The 19924-nt window shown below is 31.5% G+C and overlaps 2 protein-coding genes across 2 annotated transcripts in view; one reads left to right on the forward strand and one right to left on the reverse strand.

Moving 5' to 3' along the window:
* The window catches only part of LOC141457762 (guanine nucleotide exchange factor DBS-like), a 50874-nt gene extending 44253 nt beyond the window's left edge, over positions 1-6621 (reverse strand). Inside the window, exon 1 of the mRNA XM_074135003.1 lies at positions 6489-6621. The gene's annotated coding sequence lies outside the window, so the exon portion shown is untranslated. The remainder of the gene's footprint in view (positions 1-6488) is intronic.
* LOC141457769 (cuticlin-1-like) lies at positions 6522-19761 on the forward strand. Its single transcript, XM_074135016.1, has 9 exons — positions 6522-6660; positions 10076-10148; positions 12672-12776; positions 12865-13009; positions 15028-15268; positions 15404-15691; positions 15775-15927; positions 16259-16421; positions 16560-19761. Exons 2-9 carry the CDS (start codon positions 10089-10091, stop codon positions 16776-16778), a joined length of 1374 nt encoding a protein of 457 aa, XP_073991117.1. The 5' UTR covers positions 6522-6660; positions 10076-10088; the 3' UTR covers positions 16779-19761.
* Positions 19762-19924: the final 163 nt, after the last annotated feature.

Below are 19924 nucleotides of genomic sequence, written 5' to 3' on the forward strand. Positions count from 1 at the left end.
GTTTTGCCTTTCATAAAGTAGTGTTTAATCAACACACGAAATTCTTTTTCGATTTTTTGAAAATCACTCGACTTCCTCGATTCAAACGAATGCCAAACACAAACAAATAGACCGATCTGGCTGAGAGTTGGTGTGTGTTCTTCCAAGAGATGCTACTAACTAAACATAACCTCGATACGCGCCAGTGGTGCTATCTCTCTGACTTTGCACGGACTTTTCAAACGACCCTCGTATATGAAAATTTTCAACCAAGCTCATCAATTAAATATTAAAGTCAACAAACTTGCATTTGTAGCCTCACAACATTCGGTATTATAATGGCATAAAATGGATGAATAAAATTTTGATTAAATTTCCGAGGGAGATCACTTTTCGAAGCAAGTGGCCACATAGAAGTAAAATAATAAAAAAACCTGAGCTAATCAGTCGAAAAAATAAGTTTCTAAATTGAATCAATTTCAAAAAATAGATATACTCGTTCTCTAAAACTTAAAGGAACTAATGATGGCTGTACTTGAAACATTGAAAGAGTGAATCCGGCTTAAAAAAATTAGAAAGGGGGGGGAAAAAAAGGAATCAAAGAGGCATTTAGAATTATTGATTGAAAATAATTAATTCGTTTAAATTTCTAGCAGAAGCAACTGGTTATTCTTGTCACAAGTAAATTAAAAACAGAATTTTCCACAGTCAAAAGTGTTCAAGAAAAATAATATACTTTTACTCCAACGTAATGTAATAAAGTGATGAGTTAAAAGCATTACTTTAAAATCATTACTAATTAACTATACCAGTTGTAGTGGTGACAAGAAGGCCAACCAAAAATACTACAAATTTGAGTCGAGAAACCTAATCGAAAATAAAATTAGTGCGAAAAATTAGCAAAACATATACGAGAAAATCTAGAAGCTGCCATGTTTCAAGAGGTTTAATAATAATACAAATAATAATAATAATAATAATATTGATTTAAAAATTATCCTTTGAATTGGAAAGCTTGAAGTTCGATACGACTATAACTTTGGAACACAATCTCTGTAAATTAAATATTTGTTTTAAAACCCATGATTCTGTAATCACTTAAAGAACCTAAATGATGAAGTTTGTGATTTCTCTACTTTCTTTCTGATGTCAAGAAGGAGTTGAAATCTTTTGACAGATATTTGAAGCAAGAAAATGAAAACTGACAAGCAGTACTGGCACAAGAAATTGTAGGTTTTTCAAAAGTCATTTCCACAAATAATACAAAGAGTACAAATAAAACGTCCCAATTGCATGATTTGCATTTATTACTTTTGAAGGATGAATGAAATTATAGGGCTTTAACTATGTGCAGCATACACATAGGTCAGGGAATAATTGGAGGCAGCGCAAACTTTATAATTATTCTAATAAATTAAATATTATGGGATTAGGATTCGAAACAAACTTGTAAATCAATATTTATCAATCGGAAGGGCGAAAGTAGTCAATGTTTTTATGTTTTCAATCGTTTCTTGCTGCTGTAGAAGAGATACGAGGTGTGTTCAAAAAGTAACGGGAATTTTCGTTTTTTGAAAAAAATATTTATTTATTCATCTACATTAATATTGTCGCCTTCAAAGTAGTCCCCTTCGCATACAATACACTTGTGCCAGCGCTTTTTCCAATCCTCGAAACACTTCTGAAACTCGATCTTTGTGATAGCTTTCAGCGATTCGCTTTTAATGTCATCTATGCTTGTAAAACGACGGCCTTTTAATGTTCCCTTTATGTTTGGAAATAGAAAAAAGTCACATGGAGCCATGTCTGGCGAATATGGAAGCTGGGGCATCGTTAAAGTTTTGTTTTTGGCCAAAAATTCACGAACAAGCAATGAAGTGTGAGCAGGTGCATTATCGTGGTGCAAAATCCATGAATTGTTTTGCCACAAATCCGGGCGTTTTTTTCGGATTGCTTCACGCAAACGGCGTTGAACTTGTAGGTAGTACTCCTTATTGATTGTTTGACCTTGTGGCAAGAATTCATGATGCACTATGCCATTAAAATCGAAGAACACAGTGAGCATAACCTTCACATTCGACCGCACTTGTCGAGCCTTTTTCGGTCTTGGCGATCCAGAATGCCTCCACTGGGACGATTGAGCCTTAGTTTCGACATCATATCCGTAAACCCATGTTTCGTCACCTGTTATAACACGTTTCAGTAGATCCGCATCGTTGTCGACTTCATTGAGTGACTCTTGAGCAACTTCCATTCTCCGATGTTTTTGTTCGAAATTCAACAATTTTGGAACAAATTTTGCTGCCACACGTTTCATACCCAAAACATCCGAAAAAATTTCATGGCATGAGCCAATTGATATGGCAACATCATCAGCGACTTCTCTGATTGTGATTCGGCGATCGTTCATAACCATTTCTTTCACTTTTTTCACGTTTTCATCGGTTGTTGATGTGCTTGGACGTCCAGGTCGTTCGTCATCTTCAACGTTTTCGCGGCCATCTTGGAAACGCTTATACCACTCGTAAATCCTTGTTTTACTCATAGCAGACTCACCATATGCCTTTATTAACATTTCACACACTTTATTTCATTTTTTACGCAAAATTTAATACAAATTCTTTGATCCATTTTTTTTAACAAACAAAAATCGCCAAGCTCGAAAAACACGTCTAACCTTAACGGCTGCCACTTAAGAAGTAAACAATGAATATTACTGAAAATTTTATCGTACTTCAGGGGCATGTGTACCAACATAATAAAAAAAAAAATTTTACAATCAGACTCTCCAAACCCGCGAAATTTAAAAATTCCCGTTACTTTTTGAACACACCTCGTATATTGTCACAAATAAGCGGTAGTTGCAATAAATACGCCTTATTTCTTGCTAAGAGACCACAAAACATTTAAATTTAAATTAAAATTGAAAAACATGATCCGAACACTTCTCATCCTCTTTTAACAGAAAGGAATAGTTCAAATTTTCATAATTTCGTCAAAATTAGGTGAGTTTAGTATTAAAAAATCATTTGTGAAGTGTTATAATGGGTAAAGAACTCGGAAGTTTTTAAAAAAAGGAGGAGTTCAAACTGTTTAGCTGTCCATAAATTATAATTAACATACTTTGTGAACCTTTCTTTCACACCTATTTTATTATTTTTTCCAGCTCTCTTTTCGGTTGTTTTTTTTTTTTACACAAGAAGTCATGCATGAATTTTGCTAATAATAGAAGTAAAATCATAAAAGCGAAGTAAAAGAAAATAGATATGATAAATACTCTGGTTTGAAACATACATTCGACTTTCTCTTGCCTCTAAAAATTTGGAATTTAATTTCGTCAGATTGAATTTTGAGAATTTATTGCCTTTAATATAGTTTAGGGTTTACTGACACGAAGATAGAAATAGGTTATAGCAATTGAGTTGAGGTATTCCCCAAAATACCCAGCTTAAAAATAAATTTCTATATCATGAAAAACTAGATATACAAAAAGTCTTTCTGAGTTTAGTCATTAAGTAAGTTTTAAGCAATCCTAGGAAATGGATTCTGTGAGAATCGCCGAATATTGGAACAATTTGTTTTGACGATTTGTACGTTAATTTTTATTCGAATTCTTAGTTATTATCAAACTATTTATTGCTCGTTGTAACAAAATATTTTTTACAGCATGCTGAAATAACTTTTCAGAACGAAGCCTATTAAATAAACAGAACTACATTAAAATGTTTTTGTTTTTTTTCTTTTTATTCTTCTTGAACGATTATTGGTTCCAAAATGTAAATAATTATATACAATTCTTGCAGTTAACGATATCAATGTTTGTAATGAGATCCAAGTAAATCTCAACAAACTTACTGTCGGATCCTCACAATTGTATTTTGTGTTACATTATCATAATTATATTACAAAGTTCTGAAGATGTGACCTGGTCCTTAAGTCGAATGCTTGGTATTAATACAAATAAAAAATTATTACTGAAATTAACAATAATATTTCTCCCTATGAATTCAGTCACAAAATAATAATAATAATAATAATAATAATAATAAAATAAATAAACAGTACTGCTCGAGAACAATAATATTAATCAGAAATCGGGATCATTGTTGGTTTCTTGGATGTTTTAAAAGAACTTATCAGAGCAAGGACTAGACGGATATCTAGTTACAAAAAGGTTATAGGATGTTGATATTGTTTAAAAGAGAGAACTGTGAAAACAAGAAAGTGAAGCAAAAAAAACTTCTTTTATTTTTAATTTGGAAAAGAACATGTGAAACATGACCGGAAAAAGGTAGCTCTCTACCGGATAGAATGGAAACTTGCCAATCCTCATTATGAAACCAGATAAGGCAGAAATCTAGGTAGACTAGTAATTGTATTACTGGCATCAATCTTTATTATACTTGAACAATCTTATCAAGTGATTGTACTACGATTTCTAGGTAAATTACTTCAATACTGAATTATCAGTTCACATTTTTGAAACCTCTTTCAAAGAATAATTTGGCACACCCCTGCTGGTACTTTAAACATGATTAAAAAAAAAGATTTCTTAAAATAATTACATTTATTTTCTAAAGAAGAGAATTGGGGCTGGCTGGAAAAATTCAACTAAATTTAACTATTAGAAATTTTAAATTGTTCTTTTTTTATTTTTACTTAATAAAAAGTAGGATTCTTTTGAAGGTACAGTACGGCATCACAGTCAGTGTGTCATTTTGTCCTGCTTATTAAATAGAAATCAAAAAGTACTGAATATTTACGCTGAACGCTCTAAACTAAATTTGGTTTAATATAAATTATAGAATGTAGTTTCATCCTGCCAGTCACACCGCCGCCTATTTAAAGGATATTCTTAATAATGGACTGAAGAATGAGGTAAATTGTGCTAAATTTTTCTTCATAATTAAAAATAAAATTTAAAAACAAAAAAGTTAATGCCAGTAATAAATATCGACTACTTTTGGATACATTATGTAAGTTAAAAGAATCTGTCTAAAAAAATAATAATATAATATAATAATTGACAGTTTGTTTCTGCTTTACAAAATACATACTACATACTATAATGAAAACCTTAAGTATACATTAAATTATTACTGGCTGTTTGATGTGTTTGGAAGTTCGAAGTGTAGTAAGTTTAAGTTTTAGCTGTCTTTGTTGGTTTGTTTCTTTCCAAGTCGGCGGTATTGTCCAGTCTCCAGTCCAGTATGTAGGTTCTATAGAAATACTCGTATGTGCGATGTCCTTTCCATAATAACTTTTAAAAGAGAGCACTTCCATATACATGTGTATTGGTTCATTCCATGTGAATCACTGTGGTTAGATTATAAAACCTGTCGAGAAATGGTAGTCAAAAAAAAAAGAAGGTCTTTTTCGTTTGGGAACCTAGACCTTGAGTCTTTATAGATTTAGCAGGATAAGAGAAAAGAGTCAGTAGCTATTACCTCTTGTGTTGCAAAGGCTCAGAGTTAGGCCCTTTGCAAAAGAAAATTCAAGCCTTCATATTGTGGCCAGGAGTCCCAGAATGTCGTGAAGAAGATGTTCCCATGGAATCTAATCTAACTTAAGGCCAGTTCAGTGGTTCTTTTTATCAATCAGAGATTTAAAATGGACTGTCTGTCATTTATCCTTATATACAATACATTATAGAATATTGACCACGGCACTTAAATATAAATCCTAAAGAGTATTGTAGCTGCCTAGGGCAGTTTTAGCTTTTAACTTTTCTAAGTTCTAAGTTAAATCACTTGATTCTTCAAGTGATTGCAAAGCAACAATGACTAAAACAAAGGTATTTTACTTTTCCCAGTTCGTACTCTCGGTATCAACTCAGCGGAACTGTTGCAAAAAGAAAAATGGTTAGTCAGAAATAGGTCAATCGTAGAGTTTTCAACAACCGGATCCAGTTGGAGAGACTACTTCAAACCTAAGGTCAGCCTTGAAAGAGACAACCGTTTAAAATAAACAAAATTTTTGTAATAAATATTTCAACAGCGTTACCTCGTTCCATGTAAGCTTTTGTGAGTTACCAATCTGTAATAACATGTGACAGCTTCGAAGACATTTTTTTTGTATTTATTTTCTAATTCTTCTAAGTATTATGGTTTTTTTCACCGTAAAGATGAACACTGACATAAAAAGGTACGACCAAAGAATTTCTCTAAGTAATTAATATGTAACTCAGGTATGAACATAGTTCATATGTAAACACTAACAGTAAAGGCCTGTAATTGTCATGAAAAACTCGCGGACTAGAAACTAAATACACCTCGGTTAGAAACACTTTCTTTGAAAGATAAAATTATTTTTCCTTTAAATTTTAATAAAACTCGTTTTCTAAAAGTGTTAAGTCAAATTGCGGTAAGTTTATTTCCTCTTTAAAAACAACAAAACAAAACAAAACAAAAAAAGGGATTGTAGGATTATATGAGTTGAGCTCTCCATTGATATTAGGTTATTGTGGTAAAATAATTGTTTTTTTTTTATTTACTTAACACTTTACTTACAGCTGGTATGTGAGCGGAGGGCGGGAGGCGCTGGTTGACAGCAACAGGTTTCTTCTTTACCCGGACGTTGAGGCAGCAGCTACACTTCAGAGTGGGGAGCCGAGCTAACCTGGCCCACTTTACGCTCCCACCGTCCAGAGATCTGAACTTGACCCTGGTGAAAGAATTCAGAGTGAGTGTACTAGAGCCAATCAAAGTGGCACATTTTTCATATGTAGTCCTGTGTCTTAACTTCAGAATTTTTTTTTTTTCTTCTTCTTAAGGAATTTATCTAAATTAGACTGAGAGATTTCCCATGTTATTCCTGTAATTTCATACAACCTAATCGAGTAATAAGGTTTGTTAGTTGTTGTTCTAGTTTGGTCCATTATTTCATATAACCTGTAATAGGTAAGCCTTTTCGATGTACGACTCTAGAATTCTTCCAGCTCTACCTTTCCAGAAGACTGCCCGTTTTCAAATTTATGTTCCTCGTTTCAGAAAACGCTCTCCAACTCGGATAGTGGAAATTAAAGGCTCGAAGGAGAATATCGTAAGGATTGGCAACTGAATTTAAATCCGGAATCTCCGTAAGGGCACTAACCATTGAGCTAATAATCTCCCCTTGCCATTACTATTATTAGATATTATTAATTTAAGGTGATCCAACGCTTCAGTGCATCGACTTCCGGGACTTTTTAGCACTCTGCTGGTTTCGAAATAGTATTTCCTCGTTTCCACAATCTATTACACTTTGGGGAGCTGAAAGAGACAACCTAGAAAAGATAATATAAAAGTTGCCAAGCGAGAAATTCTAAATTCAGTAGACTGTTTTCAAATGTGCTATTCTTTACTCTCGTAAATTATTTAAATCTTTTTTATTTATTTATTTTTTCAATTTGCTTCCACTTACTTGAGTTTGCTTTTCACTCGGTGTAGATAAGTCACATTGGTGCCAGGAAGGATGTTTTCTAAAAATCTTCGAAGAGTTAAGCTCAAGATAACAGGCAAATTCATTGGATTGCCAGTGTATACTCTACTCTAGATAGTATTGTCATATTTATTGACTATTACAATAGAACATTACCAAACTGCATACAACCGTATTGAGTAAAAAAAAAAGAATATAAAAGCTAAATTAATAGTGACGTAAAAACTCTCCTTGCGCAAAATAAAAGCTTAAAGTAGAGTGTAATTTCGCTGGAACCTTGATTTCCATCTCTCCAGGGCAAAAGTTTTTAGCTGTGGTGGGTCCATATCAGATTACTGATCTGGACCACATCTGATTACTGATATTAAGCAGAGGAGAGTCTAACAAGAACTCTAAAATGATTTTTTTTTTTTTTCTGAAAAAGATATTTCAAATTAAAGTAATAAAATTAAAGAAGAATGAATATCATGCAGTAACCCATTTAAGTGAAGACTTCTGATCGTCTGTATTTGATTACCTACTTAATTACTTATTAGTAGTTTCGTTTAAAGTCCTGACAGTAGTAAGCTATTTAAAATAGTCATACAGTACTTTCTGATAATGAGGGACAACGGAAGTTTTTGGAAAGTGGTTTTTACGATAACTGGATATTCGTTTTATTTAATGCCTAAGTTACTAGCTAGACAAGTACTAAATTTATTTGAACAACATTTGTAGGCAAAAAAAATAGGCATTACTGATATGAGATGAGGTTTGATTCATTCTAAGATTTCAGCTTATGTCCCTATTGTTCAACAAACTGTATAATGTTAATAATAATAAAATATTTATAGAATAATACCGGGTTTAAAGAAAACTTAGGAATCTTGAAAATATTAAGAGATAATCGTTCGAATTTTTTCACTCAAGGTTTTTGTTTATATAATTATAACTATCACAACCATTAAACGGTTGAAAACCTCATAAGCGGCTCTTTTGTTATGTAAGAATGTTTTTAATTTGTTACGCTAAATGTCATGAAGCATAGAAAACTATTATACGCCAGTAAAACAATAGCACTTGCTATAATTCTACAAGATACTATCTAGGTAGTATAATTGCTGGCAATATGTTAAAAAGTAAAATAAGTAATTACAAACATTAAACAGTATTAAAAACAAAACAAAAGTTGGACTTTTTTTTTTTGGATTGTAAGCCAAAATATCGTAAAGAGAAATCACTTTGATAATTTTCAGATATGGTTTCAACTGATTCTTTAGCATATACTAGATTCAATCGCCGAGATCCTGGGTTTGAATCCAGTTGCAGATCCTTAGATTTTTTCTTTTCTGGAAGCTTCTCACAGCTCACTGTCCAGTGATAGATAGTGTTGTCTGTAACGAGAGAACACTGTCTGGAGGCCGGCAGTGCACTAAAAAAAAGCTCTGGGCGCCAATGACCTCAGATGTAGACGCGTTTTAAATTTAAAATAAATAAATAAAATAATTTTGAAGAAACAATGCATCCTTACTACCACTGGGATTCAAATCCAGTTACCAAGGTTAGACTTATCTTAAACGATTTCACTATTGGGATGACACAAAGCTTAATAATAATAATAATGACATGTTTTCAAGAGAATAGGCTTATTCATGTGATTAGTGATTTATGTAAATTGGTGATTTAATATCTATATGCCAAAATTAGTCGAAATCAATTTACAGTAAGACCTCGGTAAATGAAATCTCTGTAATCGGAATAACTTGCTAATCGGTACCGTTTTTTGACACCCTTGGCAAAAGTTGTAAAAAAAAAAAACATTAAAACAACAAAAGTGTGAATTCTCAATTTTCTTAGGCAACTTATTTTGTTTAACTTTTTATTCCATTCACATCCATTATTTTATTGTACTTATTATTGTAATAATTACATAGAAAAATAATTTAACTTTAAATGTTGTTAAAATAATAAAAAATCTGATTTCATCATTCATCAGTGAAGAAGGAACTATCTGTGCCCAAATTATGTTATTATATTATAAAAAGCGATATTTAAAGACTTGAGCAAACAAATGGTAGTATAAAATCAAAATAAACAAATAAAAAATCAAAGATACACTAAGATGCTGCACTTTTATTTTAAATTAATCACCTTTAAAGATAAATTTTTCATTCTTATTCAGACTTAACAGAATGAGAGGGAAAATGAAGGAGTTAATAACTATAGCGTCAGAGAGAATGTTTTTTATTATTAATTAATTATAATAATAATTACACAATTGCACGTTACAAATAAACGTTGAGTAAAAAAAAAGCAATGGTTATTTTCAGTTGAGGGAACAAGTTTTAGTAGGTTGGGCTTACAAAAATGTTTTATGCTGCTACATATAAACTTAATTAAACTAGGCTTCTAAAAATAATTGACTACTAACCAATAACTTTTCTTTGGCTCTTCTCTGGCTAACTATTTTTCTAGTGTTTACAAATGTCTTCCATCTGACTGATAAGATCTCAATTTCCCCAAAACAGTAAAACTTTCGTTATTGTACAGCAAAATATTTGCAACAATTTTGTTTTAGTATAAAGGTATTACTGTTGTTTATATAATGAATTTCCATAGTCGTTATAAAGTTAATTAATCAATAATATATGTATATATAATTTTAATTGATGAAATCTTTTTTTGTGTGTGTTTACAGGAGCTGAAGAGGAATGTTAACTACTTGGACTTTTATATTTGCTTGCTGCGCCTTCCTAGTCGATATTACGGCGGTCAGTACATATCGTTATTTGTTCTAAATACACATCTAATTAATACAAGATTTTTAAACAGCATTGATATTAAAGTTTATGTCTTGAATTTACCTATAAAAATTGAAAAAACATACAAATATGTGAAAATCAGTTTAAAAGTGCGTGAAAGCCGGGTGTTTGGCTTTCCGGCATTCCTTTGATGAAACTGAATGGGAAGATTGCTTCTGAGGTCGGTCCTTGTAACGGTTAAACACGATGAATGCACGGCGCGTATGTCTGGCTGTCTACTCGGTCATTGGGCCGAGACACACATAAGCTAATCATATCCTTAAAACTCGCACATCATTCTTCCAGTATTAGTAAACTTCTTTTTATATATGTATATACTTATATAAGCTGTGTTCTTCCAAAGAGTTGGCGGAGAATTATTTTTCTCAAATGAATTTACAGATCTTATACACATTGGTACAGTGAAAATACAGCTAGACAAAATTTAGTTGAATTTTATTTTCATTCAGATTTAGTAGTCAATTTGCTATATATTTAAGGGAAATCGCTCAAAAAATAATTAGGGTTTATCTTGCGTACACATCTAATGCCCTACGACTGAAAAATAAATTGATCTTACTTTCAGAAAACTTAAATTATTGAGCTGTTTCAAAAGGTCGCGGAGTTTCATGTTTCTCAAATGAAATTTCAGGTCTCCTCTGAATATCATTCAATTTTCAGATAGTTCTTCAATTCTAATTACAACTTGCTGTGTGTTTGTACTTAAGAGTAACACCTGCAGATTGATAAAGCACTGATACCACATTAGGTTTTTAAAATTGATTGAAGGTTTTGTAAGCAGATTTTCAGAATGTCACAAAAAATTCTGAACGTTTCTCGCAGTTTTTCTTTATATTTCTGTTTCTTTTATTTTCGATGGCGGAAACTTCGTCATTCCTCCCTGCAGCACTCTGGTCACCAAAAAAGCTTTCACAGTGTCTTATCGATTCACAGTTGTTTTCGAGGCATAACCTTGCAGAGATTCATTTGAATTTTATTTTTTTTATTTGAAGGGGTTGTGCTTGAACAGGCCTGAACAGAGTGTACTAGCAACATTATAAAAGCGTGCACAATGGATATCAGTTCATAGAGTATATGGTAACGAGCAAGCTGACCTCAAGGCTAGTGAGGGTTCATGAAAGGAACAACCCATTCCTTTTAGAAATTTTAAGTTGTTTCTTATTGACAGTTGACCAAGCAAAGTGAAAAAGAGTTGTAAATGGAAAAATGAATTAGCTAGGAAATTGAAACCCTACTTGCGAGGAATAACAACATTTCTAAACCCCTCCCACGTTCGGTTTTTGTTGCTTGTTTGCAAATACTCACGGGTATTGCAGAGAACCTGCACCCATAGGAATTTCAGATAGCTCCTGTTATCCGCTATGTAATGGAGAAGGTGTAACATGAGAGCATTAACCTCTCTGCTCCGAATTTGAAGGATGTTGCGTCCCATCCAAGTTCCCATTTTGAAGAGAATGCTCGTACTTAATTTGCTACTAAACATAAAATGTCGAAAGGCCATATTAGACTTTTTTTTAACTAAAAAATAAATTTTTATTGATTCAATTGGTAAAACTCTCCTTTTTAACAATGTCCATCACCGGACAGTGAGCTGTAAGAAGCTCCTAGGAAGAGAAAATCAAAAGGCCAGCAGCTGGATTCGAACCCGGGACCTCCGCGTGGGAATTCAATACTATAGCTATGCTAACTGCATAGCTAATCCCCTCCCTAAAATATTATAATATTGATTTTTTTTTTTTACAAAATTGAATTAATTTTAAGGACTATAACAGAAATATTTCTCCTTAAATTTATTATATTTAATAACTATCAAAAAGCTAACTTCCGGCCATTCCACTTATACATCTTTCAAGGTCTTCAAAATTCCGAGGTAGAAATGGATGACAACACGGTCTGATGTTATGAGAAAGTCAAACAAGTTTATATCTGTGTCAGATAATTTTGACGTTGAAATGTCACTGTTTTTGAGGTTTGCGGACTTCCTTCTTAAGAGATAGATTCTTCAACAATTTCATAAAGAAGAATCTTTTACAGGCAAATCGTTTGAAGTTAATTCTTAGCTTTGATCGCCATTCATCGTAATAGTATCATTTGTCATTTGTTTTCATATAAAAAAAAACTACTCTGAACTATTTGTTTCTGTAACTTTGACTTATAAAAATTCAATCGCATTGATTAATCAATATTATATCCTGTGAATTAAATCATTTAACTTTTATAATTATTATTTAACAAGTTCGTATAATACTTTCAAGATTTGTATTCTATTCCGAAATTTATAATCGCTTTTCGAAAAATTTCGGCATCTAAACCTACAATGCAACATTTGAAAATTTCCTAAATTTTAATAAAAGTAATTTACTTCCACACTACCGTTCATTTAAAATTAAATTATAAAAGTTTGTATTATTTCGTGAAGCAGAATTCGTCAAAGGCAAGTAATATTTGGAAAATAATTTTAATTTGTTTTAGAGCGGGGATGATAAATCAGGAAAAGAAGCCCCAGCAGCAGTGGCTGGTGCCGCTAAAAGGGATGATTCTGACCAACTGGCTTTGGAAAGTGGTCTTCCTGGACAGGTACACAATTTTTTAGAAACTCTAAGCGCTGAAGCAAATTACTTAGATAATTTATTCTCATTTTTTCTTCCCATTTTATAATTGGCAGATAGCGACTGGTGGTGCACTTCCCGTACAATATCACGAACAGTGGCCAGCACCAGCTCCAGAATTACCTTTGATTACCTCTTTGGATGTTAAATGCGAGAAAAATTCGATGAAAGTATTCCTCGGATTCGACAAACCATTTTATGGTACGTTGTGAAAGAAATGTTAGAATATAGACGTTCAATGAATTTTGACTTTTTAAATGCAATAATGGCAATACAATTTGATGAGTGAAAACGTAGAAATGGAAATTGAAATACTTAAATTTCTTTTTATGTTAAAAAAGTATTCGATTCATTATGTTGTTTCTTATTAAGACTTCTAATCTCTTGAAATTCTAATTATGGAACGACAATCTTCTATTCCGACTACTATTGTTTCTTCTGTGTTCCCTGTTTCACGGCAATACTTGACACCATAATAATTAAACATCTTCTTTTTTTTTTTCTTTAGTTTCCATTAAAAGCCTTTAAAAAGTTTTTTAAAAAAAGATATTTGTTATCGTCAACAATAATCTTATTTATTTTTCTTTATTCTTTTCCGCGTGGCAAATTTGAAATTTATAAAATTACTATGCAAGAAGCTGTATCAATCAATAAAGCTAATATCCTCAACTTAGTAACTTCAGTCTCTTGTGGCTGACTTAAATATCTGATAATATCGTCATATTGTGACGATCATTAAACTTTCTAAATGGTATTATCATTTGCAAAAGTATTCCAGTTGAGGAAAAAAAAGACCAGTCTATTTCTAATTTGATTTTTTTTAGCAACAAGTTACTGTCTGTATAAGACTAAACTATTGCTAGTTTTTAAAGGTTAGTATATCGATGAAATTAGGTTTTCATTGTTATTCTAGTGCTTGCCTTCTCTCAACAACTTGTTGTCACTACAACTTATAACGGCAACTTAAAGTTAAACCAAAAATATAAAAGCTCATAAATTCCCACAAACAATTTCAAACAAAAACAATTTTTTCAGTAAAATTAAGTTGGTAGATGTATTATTATTAAATCTATGAGTGAAGTATGCTGAATTATATTTCAATGGATGCCATTTACAATAGTACATTGTACAAATTTTATTCTCACTAAGATTTAGCTGTTCTATCATTTTTAAATACGTCTAAAGGTAGCTTAACAGGTTTAATTGAAATACGTTGACACATATTTTAAAATACCTCATTCTCTTCATGACCTAAATAAACTGTATAGTGCCGGCTTTTAACAACGTACAAGTCTCAACCAAGACTAAATTTAATATTAAATGACTAGAAAACATGTTATCCTTCACATTTTCGGACCACAGTTCTGGTTCATTAGAGTAAAATGCATTTTGAATTATAAGTATATTCGTAGTTCAAAAATCGGGTTCATCAGTTTTATGATTAAAGACCACTTTTACATAGTAATGCAGTTAAGTCATATACATGATTATTGCATGCAACCCATTTCTTACCCAACTCTACAAATTTAAGACATTAGTGAAATCCAGATACAGAGAAATAGCCATCCAATAAGTTTATAGGAACTTCTTGGATCGGCGAGAAAATTAAATACAAGATTGCAATATTTTACCGATTAAAGTCTTTTTAACAGCATTTCTGATTAACGATTTTTGTATTCAAATTTGGAATTCTGACATTACTTTTTATTTGTCTTAATGTTATTTTTTGAACCAACAAATTATTCCATAAATTGCTAATTCCGACGTTCAGTTTTTTTTAATGGTTAAATCAAAATTAAAAGTTATATCTTCAATTAATTTGCGAAAAGAAACAAGACAAATTTTGGTACCTCTTTAGAGAAATCGCCAACAAATACAAAGTATAAAGTAGAACATCTATGATTGAATTTTGTTGAATTCAGTGAGGTCCCTCAACGAAACGTCAAGCGACCTGCTTTTCCAGTTTTTGAAATACTTTGTCCAAGCGCACACTGATGCAAACATACACACATTTCTATAATATTATTTTGCTTTTATTTTTCGTTTCTAATTGTGGAACTCAAATGTGCATTTCGAACGAGTTAATAATATTTAATAATAGTTTACTTCTTTTTATGGTATGACTGTGTTAAGTGAAAGTAATTATTAGTAGCATTATGAACTTGTACAGTCTTAACAAAGAATACTTCTAATTTTAAATACAAATATTCTGATTACAGGTATAGTATTTAGCAAAGGTCATTATTCTAATGCAAATTGTGTACACTTGCCTGCCGGTCTTGGCAGATCGCAAGCAAGTTTTGAGATTGGCATCCATTCTTGTGGCACGGCTGGCAATACGGAAAATGGACTGTACGGTTACGGAGCCGATTCAGGTTCAGGAACATACTTTGAAAATATTATTGTAGTGCAGTACGATCCTCAGGTACAAGAAGTTTGGGACCAGGCAAGAAAATTAAGGTATAAAAAAAAGAAGAATTTTAAAAAGATTACTTCTATACAAAAAAAAAAGTATCTATATTTTGTAGTTGGCAATTATTTTCCTTTTTTAAAATTATTCAAGTTAATAGATAATTATCTTTTATTTAAACATAGGTGTACATGGCATGACCAGTACGAGAAATCTGTCACATTTCGCCCATTTCCAGTAGATATGTTAGACGTCGTAAGAGCTGACTTCGCTGGTGATAATGTGGGATGTTGGATGCAAATCCAAGTTGGAAAAGGCCCGTGGGCATCAGAAGTTTCCGGCCTTGTTAAGATTGGACAAACAATGACCATGGTGCTGGCTATTAAAGATGATGATTCCAAGTTTGATATGCTGGTTAGAAATTGTGTGGCCCACGATGGAAAAAGAGCACCAATTCAATTAGTAGATAGAAGGTAAGCTTTCATATTTATGAAATCCAAACTATAATATGATTAAATTTCATTCATAAGGTCAAAAATAATTATTTATTATTCAGAGGCTGTGTGACACGTCCAAAACTTATGTCAAGGTTTACAAAAATAAAAAATTTTGGAGCCAGTGCGAGCGTTCTCTCTTATGCTCACTTTCAGGCTTTCAAGTTTCCAGACAGCATGGAAGTTCATTTCCAGTGTACAATTCAAATATGCAGGTAAAATTAACATTTCTAAAAGTTCTTTGTTCTGAAACAACTACATAAACTTTCTAGGTCTTCTTGTATTCTTCAACCATGTGATATATTTTTCTAATTTGACTTGGGCATTCTTCTCCTCCAAAATTCTCCGTATTCTTAATATGTACGTTGACTCATAACTCCTTACGATTTTTGGTAATTTATTTCTTTACTTCATCCTCTTCCATCTCCGTATCAACTTTTATATTTATTTTTATTTAAATTTTTCCAATATTTATTTATTTTTATTTAACAAACAATTTTAAACATATAAAGGCTAGTAGATTTGTAAAAAAATATTTTTATATAGGTATCAATGTCCAGAGCAATGCAGCGAACACATTGATCATAATCTTAGTGATCAAGGATCAATTGATGTAGTTCATTTGAGAGACGAACGAGCACACACTTGGTACAAGAGGCAGAAAAGATCGCTTGCAGGGCAAGAAGTGGGACTGAACAGAGTTATTAAGGTTGATAACTTCATAAACCTTTAATAATATAAGATATCCATTCTGTTATATTTTTCGTAGTTTCTATTCGTCTTTAAAAAGTGCCAAAGCGCTAGAAAATTAATGGAAGCATCAATAATTCTTTTATTTTCATTGTAGGTGGTTTCTACTGGCGATTTAACATTCCCATTAGATGATTCAATGAATAGCAGTTCAACATTAGTATTCCCTGCTCCTCCAACAGAATCAGTTGGAGTTATATGTATGACGACGCCAGGATTTGCCGCTACTTTGATCGTACTACTTGGTATACTTGTGGCTTCGTCGCTTTTATCTGCTCTTCTTTGTATCCGGCTAAAATCTAAAATGGGTAAATAACAGACAAATCTGGTATTGAAGTCACATCAATATTTCGCTGATAACATTATTGTCGTCAACGAAGTAGATTGATTATTTGGTATAATACTTTGGCCCAAATGTAAACTGAATTAGATTGAATTTTGCTTTAAGTTAAAATTATTTATTGTACAATTATTTGCTCATAAGTAATCTCATCATTTTAAAATCACTTAAACGTAGCATTAGAACCAGCGTTAATAAAAGTGCTGAGCGAAATTCTTCTTCCGATAAAGGGACATTTTATTTCTAAAAACTTAATCATTGCTTTCGTAAATATTGTGAATTACGAAGAAATGTCAGAAGTTTCATTAATACAAAGAAACTATGACGACCAACCCTTATCCAACTGTTCTAACGAACAGATTTGATCATGCTTTCAAAATCTGTATAATTCTTCTCTTTAAAAATTTTGCATACTGTAACGTTTCTGTATCATAAAATCGCTGTTCATTAAACTGTACTTTAATGTTTTTATTTTCACTTTCATGGTTGAAATTTTTTAAATAAATTATTGAAATCAAAAATACTAATCAAATTTAAGAGTAATAGGAAGATTATTTATTTAGTTAAGACTTTTGTATTTATGTATTCAGTTTGATTGCTGTTACCATAACAGGAATACCAGGTGTTTCTTTTTTATTACTCAGCACCTGATAGATATTTATGTATTTTTTTTTTAATTAATTTTCTTTTGATTATATCCGTTTCCAAGGGATGTCGGTCGCAGAGACTTTTTTTTGAACACCGACAACTCATTTAAACGGTTAAAAAATAAGGAACGAAAGGAAGTTGTCAGTCGGACGCCTAGAAATACCAAAGTTGCATTACTAATAGTAAACTTATAAATAATACAAAATAAAAGTATTAACCTTTTAAAATACATTGGAAAGTTCTTTCTGTTTTAATATTTATTATTTATTATTAGTTCAGTTATATCTGTAATGAATTTATTGTATTTTTTTTTTTAATGAATTTATACATAATTATTTTTTAAACCGTAATTTCAAAATAATCTAATCAAATTAGGCTTTAATTAATTCATTTTTGATATCTAATTACATAATCTTGGAATACAGTAAACTTTTTTGTAAGTAAAAAATGAAAAGGGCGGATTTTTAATCAAAACTTTTTCATGTTTTCGACGATCTGCCAATATAAATAGAATAAACATTCCTTTAAAAAAGTGTTCATAAAGCAATAATCAAATTTTTTTTTATAGTTGTACATAGAAAAGTTATTTATTTCTAGTTTTTAATTTTGTTTATAGTAATTTAAAAACTTTCCTCGTAATTGAGGTCATGTCCGTAGGTATAAGATTGTAAGCTCAATTAATTTATTTTTTTTAATTATACTTTAAGGTAATTATTGTGATTGTAAATTATTTTTGTAGTTAACATATTTTTTTTAACATTTAAGAGTTCACTTAATGGTAAAGCAAATCAAAATTATTGTCCTGTTTAGTCGTTCAGAAATAACAAATTCCTTGAAAACCATATTAAAGTAAGCCAACAAAATTAATTTATGAATTTTAGCGCTTTTATAAAATTGTAAAAATATTTTCAAGCTTTTTAAGTAATTTAAATGTTCAGAGCTATAACAATTTCTTCACAAAAAGTTTACTGCAATGAAACGAAGATAATATGTTTTTATAATTATTTACTTTCAATCATAAACATCGTCCTCTGCTCTAAATCAGAGCCTCTATAATCAGGTAAAATGTGCTCAGGTGAGCCCACTGTGCCTTCCCCGTAGAAAACAGTTCACTTCAGCCTTGAATCATTAAAAAAAAGTGAGAGGCGAGTGAAGATTTTAACTCTCAGTTCGGCTCCGGATTACAAGGAGATGAATCAGAGTTTCGTCCCTGTGGCCTTGCAGCTAATCCCATCCTGTGTAGATGCTTTCTCAAGATACAATACTATGTAATTAGAACAGATATTTTTCTCAGCTAGAAATACGTTCTGCCAAGGCAGTAGGTTGAGGGGTCGTGCCTTTCAAGAAGTACCTTGGAATTCCCTATCCCCATCACATTTTACCAGAGTTTGATTTCGAGTTAGTTGTTTTCAATAGTCTCACGGGCACATTTATATGGAATGCATTAAAAAATTTAGGGTCGAGGATATTCGAAACAACCACTCCTTAATAAGCCTGTTGGTCACCCCGTTATCTTCTACACTTTTGTAGAAGATAATGGTACCTATCTTGGCCTTACACGATTGTAGTTCACCAGTGCGCCCAGTTAAACACCTTTTGCCATTTTTGTTGTCGTAAAAATTATCAGTCACCTGTACAATAATTTTTTTAAAATTAAATCTACCCTTGTTTTTGTACTATTTACAAGTTGCACTTTAAAAAATGCTCCGTCCTCTGCAGGTGCTTTTCAGTTTCACCTAGACTTAATTTAGTTTTAGTTACTTGATAGTTCAAAGAGCAAAGCATATTTTATAAGATTTTTCTACCACCTTAAATTCCATAATAATTTTTTTAACAATCAATAAATTAAAAACTTCGAAAATAAAAATGTTTTGACGAATATATGTAACCAGATGTCAATTTCGGCTCTATTTTTTTGTAAAGATCAAGTTCAGGTGTTCTTAAATCATTGGAACAATAGTACCTACTTAAATTTTTTTCGATCCGCTTTTTAAAATATAAAACTTTTCTAACTACATTGAACAGTAATTTGATTAATGAGATTGACATTCGAGTTCATTATATGTACAATATCAAGGAATAAAGATCTAAAAACCCAGATTGTCGATTGCTAGAATAACCATTATTGAACTAGTTCTTTTTGAGAGAATTTTATTTTAAACATGAGCAAAAATTATGAAGAAGTTGTTATGCGACTTTCATGGAAAATTGTCATAAAAATTTTAGTTTTTGTGTGCTCGATGATTGTTAATTAAAAATAGATGCCACCGAAAAGAGATTTTTTTTTATTTTTTATTTTAACTCCTTGGTCTTGCAGTGTTCCATTTTCACAAAAAGAGTTGCTTATTAAATTAAATCAACTCATCAAATTATTATTACACTTCAGCTTAGTAATGCAATTTTCAGCTCAAACTAATTGAAAATACAATTATAGTGTTAATTCATTTTTAAGGTCTCAGAAAGGAAAGTAAGAA

The sequence above is a fragment of the Rhodnius prolixus genome, unplaced genomic scaffold (assembly GCF_049639745.1).
Source record: "Rhodnius prolixus isolate KJV_2025 unplaced genomic scaffold, Rpr scaffold_5, whole genome shotgun sequence".
NCBI classification, from domain to species: Eukaryota; Metazoa; Arthropoda; class Insecta; order Hemiptera; family Reduviidae; genus Rhodnius; species Rhodnius prolixus.